Source organism: Vidua chalybeata, chromosome 6 (assembly GCF_026979565.1).
Source record: "Vidua chalybeata isolate OUT-0048 chromosome 6, bVidCha1 merged haplotype, whole genome shotgun sequence".
Taxonomy (NCBI): Eukaryota; Metazoa; Chordata; class Aves; order Passeriformes; family Viduidae; genus Vidua; species Vidua chalybeata.
Window position 1 is genome coordinate 8,929,145 of NC_071535.1, and position 7,458 is coordinate 8,936,602.

At 53.4% G+C, this 7,458-nt stretch overlaps 1 protein-coding gene across 1 annotated transcript; it reads left to right on the forward strand.

The window, feature by feature from the left end:
* Positions 1 to 2,099: 2,099 nt before the first annotated feature.
* LOC128790210 (PHD finger protein 7-like) lies at positions 2,100 to 7,097 on the forward strand. Its single transcript, XM_053946772.1, has 11 exons — positions 2,100 to 2,498; positions 2,828 to 2,919; positions 3,005 to 3,106; positions 3,385 to 3,509; positions 3,586 to 3,748; positions 3,835 to 3,941; positions 4,231 to 4,344; positions 4,484 to 4,602; positions 4,756 to 5,717; positions 6,070 to 6,344; positions 6,829 to 7,097. Exons 1-9 carry the CDS (start codon positions 2,456 to 2,458, stop codon positions 5,670 to 5,672), a joined length of 1,782 nt encoding a protein of 593 aa, XP_053802747.1. The 5' UTR covers positions 2,100 to 2,455; the 3' UTR covers positions 5,673 to 5,717; positions 6,070 to 6,344; positions 6,829 to 7,097.
* Positions 7,098 to 7,458: the final 361 nt, after the last annotated feature.

Sequence of the window (7,458 nt, forward strand, 5' to 3'; positions counted from 1 at the left end):
AACCACTCCTACTCCTTTGCCCTTAATACCCAGCCCCGCCTTTCCTCGGGGCTTCCGAAGTTCGCTCCCTTCTGGAGAGTTCATGTTACGCTCCTGAAATAAAGCCTCTAGGAATAAAGCCACTTCGGAGCCCTCTCGTCCTTACGGTGGAGCTATCCGGGTCCCGCCACATCCTCCCCGCGGACCAGTCCTCTGAGGGTTTCCCCCCGGACAGGCTGGGCACCCGGGTGAAGCCCGGAGGACTTGTATTTTAATACACCTCAGCACGTTTGCTGATGGGACAGAAGCGGGAGCAGGGGCTGATGAACCACACGGCTGTGCTGCCTTTCACTGAGGACCTGGACAGGCTTGAGAGTTGAGCAGAGAGGGACCTAGTGAAGTTGCACAGGGGAAAGCCTCTAGAAGTGCTTGAAGCTTTGTAATTCCCAGGCAACAGAAGTTTTTTAGTATAGAGGAGTGTATAACGTCATCTTGTGATGGCCAGTCAGGGAAACCACTGCATCTCTGTATGTTACAGGCACACTTCCTTGTATGTATGTAAAGAAAGTCCTCGAGAAAAACTCTGAATTCAGAAACTTCCTCTAATATTATGTTGGATTTTCATGATTTTCTGGAATGCCAGGCAAAGCGTAAGGATTCCAAAAGGAAAGTGAAAGCAAATCAATAAATCTACTTTTCCAGGTCAGAAGCATTTCCTGTTTGTTCCTTGAAGAAGTTGCCAATGTTACTTTGGAAATCCTTTCAAAGATCTAATAGGAAAAAACATTGGTCCAAAGTGTTAGCCTGTGTTTCTGAAGAGGAATATGCTTTTTGTGTCAATTCAATGTTTGCAGCAGGGTTTGGGTTGTTTTTTTTTTTTTTTTTTTGTGTGTGTTATGGTTTGACACTGGCGCAATGCTAGTGCTTTTATGAAAATACACCTTCCCAACAGAAATGTTGTGAGATGTTAATAGGAACAGAGCAGAGCAGGCGCAAGTTTAATAACAAATGAAAAAAAAAAAAAACTTTATTAAACTATGATTACTGTATAAGATGTACACACTCAATCTAGGATGAAGACTTTCTAAACCACTTTTCTTTTCACTTAATTTTTAAAATAACTACAGTGAGACATCACTTGGGATTCTTGATTAAGTTGTTACCCTTTAGATAATCAATATTTAGTTTATCAAGGGAGAGAAGAGTCTCTTTTGTACTATAGATCCCCCAGGAAAGACAGTTGTTACTTCCTGTGTTTCCATGTTATACATGGTAACTGCCCCGGAGAAAATTTGTTAGTATGACACTTTCTTTTTCTATGTTACAGTGCTTTTATTACTGTGCATGGATAGACTGCTTATAGGGTTTTTTTAAGGATGCTTTGCTACGGACTAAAAGAGACAACAGTTCAGCTTCTCATCTTGGGACTACAGTCCCCCCCATTTTCCCCTGGGGCCAAAGGTCCAAGAACAGAGATCATCTTCTTCCTGAAGACAGAGGGCATCATTCCCTCCTCAGCTTTTCTCTGTTCTTGCCATTCCTGTGCTGGTGGTTGCTGAAGCAGGTCTCTTTGGGTCACCACTGCATCCCCCTAAAATGCAGTCTCAATTGCAGAAGAATCTGGTTCAGTCCATGGTCAACAAGAAAAGTCCAGCCAAAAGCCACTCCATCATCTCCTCCCACCTAAAAATTTCTTCTTCTAACATCTCAGGTCCCGGACTGTCTCTCTTCCACTATAAATAATTCGATCATATAGCCAAGACAACATTTTACTGTGTCCTGCTGTCCAGTGCTGAACAGGGTTGAGACAGAGCAGGCAGCTCTGTGTCTGTGTGAAAGTTGCAGGAGCAGCCCCAGGAGCAGCAGCAGAGCAGTGCCCGATGGTTGCCTCGGGGCCTGGCATTTGACCCTGCACTCGCTGCAGGAGTCCCTGCCTGGTTCCCTGCTGACCAAACCTTTGCACCCATCTGAGAACCTGGGTTCCCAAGGGGGCCGCCTCGAGTGGTTGCCAGGGACCTGAGGCTGTGGCTGCCCCGATTTTGGCTGCACGATGCTGATGTCAGAGTGGCCATTGTGACCCGTGCGACCAAGGCCCCAAAAGGGAACGCTGGGCTCAGGCCGTGTGTCAGTGCGACCTGGCAACGGGAGGAGAAGGCAGGGCCGGACGCTGCTGCCCAGGGACCAGAGGGACCCCACACCTCGGGATCTGGGCCTGTGCTGCAGGCTCACCTGCCTCTCCCTGCCCAGAATCAGCGGAGGAACAACCAGAGCAGACTGCGGTGTTCCTCGACGTGACGACGGGAGGAGAAGGCGGACAGGAGCAGGGCTCACGCAGGGCTGACCAGGGACTGGTGCCCTCGTGGCTCTGGGCCTGTGCTGCAAACTCCCCACACTCTTCTCTCTCCCACAGAGAGAGGACCAGCACCTGGAGGAGACGGTGGCGTTTCAGGACAGGGACTCACCACTGACAGCTGCCATGTCTCACAGCAAGCAGGAGGGCCCTGGTGACAGGGAGCCAGGTGAGGGCAAAGCCGCCCTCCCACAGCCTGGCCCAGGGGCTCTTGTGGCAGGCGATGTAGGGCCCAGGGCAGAGGCAGGGGGAGGCAGGAGCTGCTCAGCCATGCCGTGGCTGGGAGCCTCCTTCCTCCCCAAGTGGGGCCCAGCTGGGCCAGGGCCGGCTCCTGGGACACCCGTGCCCGCAATGGCCCCGGCTCTCCAAGGCCTCCAGCCCTGCCCATCAGCCAGGCAGGCAGGCAGGGACAGAGCAGCCCTTGGGGCCGATGCTGCTGCAGGCAAAGAGCCCCGCAGAGGTGCTCATGCCCGCTGCCATTGGCTCTGTGCCCTGCAGCCTGCATGCTGTGTCGACGTGCAGAGGCTGACCGGGACATCTGCGGTGACAAACTGGAGGACTGCGGGGTCTGTGCCCATGAGTTCTGCCTGGTGAGTGGCTCCGGGCGCTCCCTCCACCATTGCAATGGGCAGTTCCTGCCTCTCTCTCCTCATCTGCTCATCCCCTTTGCTGCAGTTCTTTGCCACTCTACTTTTTCGTCGAGACGACGATTATCTTGGATTCGTGGGATTTTTTCCTAGAGATATCCAATTTGCAGTTCGGCAGGCGGCACAAAAGGTGAGAGCCTGACAAGAGCAGGGAGATTTGTGCCAGGCCAGGTTTGCCAGAGCTGAGCCCAGACACTTGGAATGAAAGGCCTGCCCTTCCGGCCGGCTGTGGGACAAAGTCTGGCTCCCAGCAGCTGCACAGAGGCTTTGGCACAGGAGCCTCCTCCGCCAGACGGCTCTGTGGGCTGAGACCCAGCAGTGGCCACATCCTACGCCCTGCCTGGAGCCGTGGGGCTGCCTGGGGAGGCCCCGAGGCTGCTGCTGATGGGGCTGCTTGGCTCTTTCCAGCACTGCTGCGTCTGTGGCCAGAGCGGGGCAACCATCATGTGTTGCAAGGAGGACTGTGACAGATGGTTCCACCTGCCCTGTGCCAAGGAGGGCGGCTGTGTCACACAGTATATTCCAGATTACAGGTACCTCCTCCCCACTCCTGGTCGCCCCTGGGAGAAGATCCAACATTTCTCACTTTGCCCATCCATTTTCCTCCAGCTCCTTCTGCCCTGAGCACAGTCCAGAGCAGGACGTGGAGGCGACTCCAGAGCCGGGCACCGATTGCCTCATCTGCATGGAGCCTGTGGAGGATAGAAAGACCTTCAGAACCCTGGTGTGCCCAGCGTGCAAAAGGGCCTGGTTCCACAGGGACTGCATCCAGGTAGGAGCCATCCCCTCCGCCCCGGGGCACAGCAGGTGCTCAGCAGCACCAGGGCCTTGCTCACCCTGCTTCTGTTTGCCCTGCAGGGACAGGCCATGTGCGCTGGTGCTTTAGCCTTCCAGTGCCCCCTGTGCAGAGACAAGGAGGCATTCACAGTTGAAATGTTCACCATGGGGATCCGAATTCCCTTCAGGTTGGTGTCCTTCTGCCTGGCTCACAGGACAGGAGGTGCCGCCCTGTGCAGAGACAAGGCGGCATTCACAGTTGAAATGTTCACCATGGGGATCCGAATTCCCTTCAGGTTGGTGTCCTTCTGCCTGGCTCACAGGACAGGAGGTGCAAGTGCTGTGCTATGTGCCCTGTGAGTCTGGGCTTCAGCTTCACGCAGGACTTGGAAAAGCGCTGGAGAAAGAGCGGGGACAACCTGTACCTCCATGAGGGCAGGACATCAGAAACTCATCAGCTTTTCCTTTCTCCATCAGAGACCCAGCATGGGAGGACAACTATGCCTTTGCGGATCTAGGAGAGAGGCACAGCAGGTGCACTGCCAGGGATTGCCTTTACCCGGGAGGCAGGGAGGACGCAGAGGAAGAGGGGTAAGCTGGGGAGCTGCACCTGAGGCTCTGCAGGATACGTGTGTCACTTCAAGGGCTCACAGGGGAAAGAAACAGAAGAATTTGTCTGGACAATCCTGTGCTGTGGACACGTTGTCCACGAGCCCGTTTGCCTCCCCAGGCCCTGGGAACTGCTCCTGTGCTCCTCCTGCGCTGCTGAGGGCACCCACAGGCGCTGCTCTGGCCTGAGAAACCACATAGAGAGCTGGGAGTGTGACAGCTGCGCTGGTCTCGGAACGGGTAGGAGGCAAAGCAGCCGGTGCCCCTGGGCTGGGGACAGTGCCCAGGCTGGGCTTGGCAGAGCCCGTCTGCTCCTGAAGGGCTGGGGGTTCTGCTCTGGCCTGGCTTGCCTCGGGCCTGAGTGGTCTTTCACATTCCTGCTTGGCCTTACAGCTTCCAGGGTTGAGTTAGAGCTCAGTGGCCCCAGCCTGACCAGACAGTCAGGACTGGAGCCTGCTCATGGCTCCTCAGCACCTGAGGCCATCAGCCCCAGCTCCAGCACCCTGGTGCCATCGGGGCTGGATCCCCAGTCTCCATCTGCGGAGACCAGCAGCAGCCACCAGCACACAGTATGGCTGCAGTCTCTGCTGTCTTCTTCACTGGACAACAGCAACCCCAGCACATCAAGCTCAACGTACAGCACCTCGTCTGACCCTGAGGACAGGGTCCATTCCAGACGTGCTGGGCCCGGCTGCAGGCCAACCCGCTCTCGCCAGCAAGGTCGGGCCCCAGATGGACCTGTCCGATCGAGGAGTCCCTGTGACAGGAGCAGGAGGACAACCACAAGGACTGAGAGGCCCAGGCCAAGGGAGACACCTTCACGGGCATCCCCCAGACGCAGCCGCGCCTGCCAGCAAGGTCAGGCCCAGAGTCCGCCTGTCCGGTCCAGGAGTCCCTGTGACAGGAGCAGCCGGACAAGACCAAGGACTGAGAGGCCCAGGCCAAGGGAGACGTCGTCAGGGACATCCCCCAGACGCAGCCGCTCCCGCCAGCAAGGTCAGGCCCAGCGTCCGCCTGTCCGGTCCAGGAGTCGCCGTGACAGGTGCCACAGGACAACATCAAGCGCTGAGAGGCCCAGGCGAAGGGAGACATCGTCAGGGACATCCCCCAGACGCAGCCGCTCCCGCCTGCAGCGCCGGGCCTCGAATCAACCTGTCCTGTCCAGGAGTCGCCAGGACAGGAGCAGCAGGACAGCAGCAAGGGCTCAGAGGCCCAGGCGCAGTGGGGCACCGTCAGGGGTGTCCCGCAGGAGCAACCGCTCCTGCCTGCGACATCGGGCCTCAACTGGGACCTACAACAGCAGCACGTAGTGTCATCTTTTCTTTCTTTCCATCTGTTCGCCGCCGGAAGTGAAGGTAAGAGCGGTCAGTGCAGGAACCTTGAGATTTGCAGGTCTGTGAGAAAACCATATTAGCTCTTGGCATTTCTACTGGCAGGAAAGTGGTCTTATGCTAAATACCTTGATTTCTGTCTTGCCATGTATTGAGTGAAAAGTCTCTTAAGGACGTAGCAAATGAAAAAGGACTCTTGTTCTTGCCCTTCGACTCCAACCTCAGATGTTTCCCCACTGCTTACCCTTGAAAAGGAACCACTCCTTGATGGGCTTGGATACGGTTAGGGAGACATTCAGAGCCAGGTGGCTCTCAGGGAAGCTGTCTTTGAAAAGGACGTGTGCTGTGTTGCTATCCTTGAACAATCTCATTTCAGTAAAGCCAAAAGGAAGAAGAGAGAAGAGAGTGACACACTGCCTCAAATGCCTGAAGAAATCGATTGCTGTATTGCTGCTGATTTAAAAAACTTGCTTGGACCTTGAAAGAACAAACCAGAAAAGACTGTGGAAATACCCTGGGACAAAGAGGACGTGCAGGACTCTGCCCCAGATGACCATTTGGGACCTTTGCCTGAGAACGACGCAGCTCAGGAGCCGAGTGCTTTCAAGCTTTCCTTCTTTGGAGACACAGAGGACTTGTGCATCAAAGAAGGTAACAGCAGAACCCTTCTAACGGTGCCATTTCTAAGGAAGAGCTTCTGGAAGGCACTGTAGGGCAACATGGTGTAAAGGTCATCAGGATGCAGGGGGTTTTCAGCAGCAGAAGTCAGTAATTAGGCAGAAGCATTTTGATCTTAATTTCTGCTTGCCGAGGCTGTGGTGGATTAATGAGAGGTAACTCATGCTTGCATCTCAGGCATTCTGAAAGGCATGCTTTGAGAAGGCATTGCGGTTTTTGCTGAGTGGTGAAAAAGCTTGTTGTCATGCCCTGAATTTCTCAAACAGGGAGAAAGGTGACACACCAGTCTTACCAAGTTTCATAGAACCCAACGAGATTTTAAAGGAAATTTGTGTTAATGTAGAGGGAGGAGCTAAATCCTGGAGTTGAACATTCTGTTTGTTACTGAATTGTATTCTTGGACCTTTAGAAAAAGGAAACGGAATGACACATGATCACCGGGGTGTTCTTACCGTAGATAAAATGAGGCCTTGTGAAAAGAAGATGAAACAACATTAAATCGAGTCACAGTCCTGAAGGAGAGAAGAGAAACTGTGTGAAGTTATGCCAAATATTAAAAAAAAGAAACCAATGCAACAAGACAAAGCAACCAGCCTCCCACACTTGTGCTGAATTCAGAAGGAATTCAGTGTCTTCTGAATGCAATGATAAATGCTTATGAATACAGAAGAGATCCCTAGAACAAACTGGAAAATCCTGGAGCAGAGATGTAGCTCAGAAAATCAGGCAGGAGCAGATTCTGTCCTTCCTAAATCTGTCTTCTCCACTGTAAATATTTGTCTTGAAAGGAGGAACTTTTCCTGACAAGTGGAGGAATAATCTGGTTTTGGCGGCTTTGTTTCTTTTTTGGTGCTGTTATTGCAGAGCCTTGCAGACTTGGAACAATAAAGCCGGTAAAAGTCACATGGCAGGAGGCTTCACGTTTCCAAGACAGCCGTTCTGAGGGTGCTGATGAGCCTGAGACGTGAGAAATTGAAAAGGACCAAGAAATGCAAGTTCCGTTTCTATTTGTTGTCTACTTGGCTGTAGTAGTTGGATGGTGTGGGAATATTAATAGCAGCGCTCAGGAAATGGGAAACTGACATTG

Coding starts and splice junctions, on each gene's coding strand:
- LOC128790210 (XM_053946772.1), top strand. CDS start 2,456: ATGTCTCACAGCAAGCAGGAGGGCCCTGGTGACAGGGAGCCAG. Junction 3,510..3,585: donor CAGTATATTCCAGATTACAG/GTACCTCCTCCC, acceptor ATTTTCCTCCAG/CTCCTTCTGCCCTGAGCACA. Junction 4,345..4,483: donor GAGGACGCAGAGGAAGAGGG/GTAAGCTGGGGA, acceptor TTGCCTCCCCAG/GCCCTGGGAACTGCTCCTGT.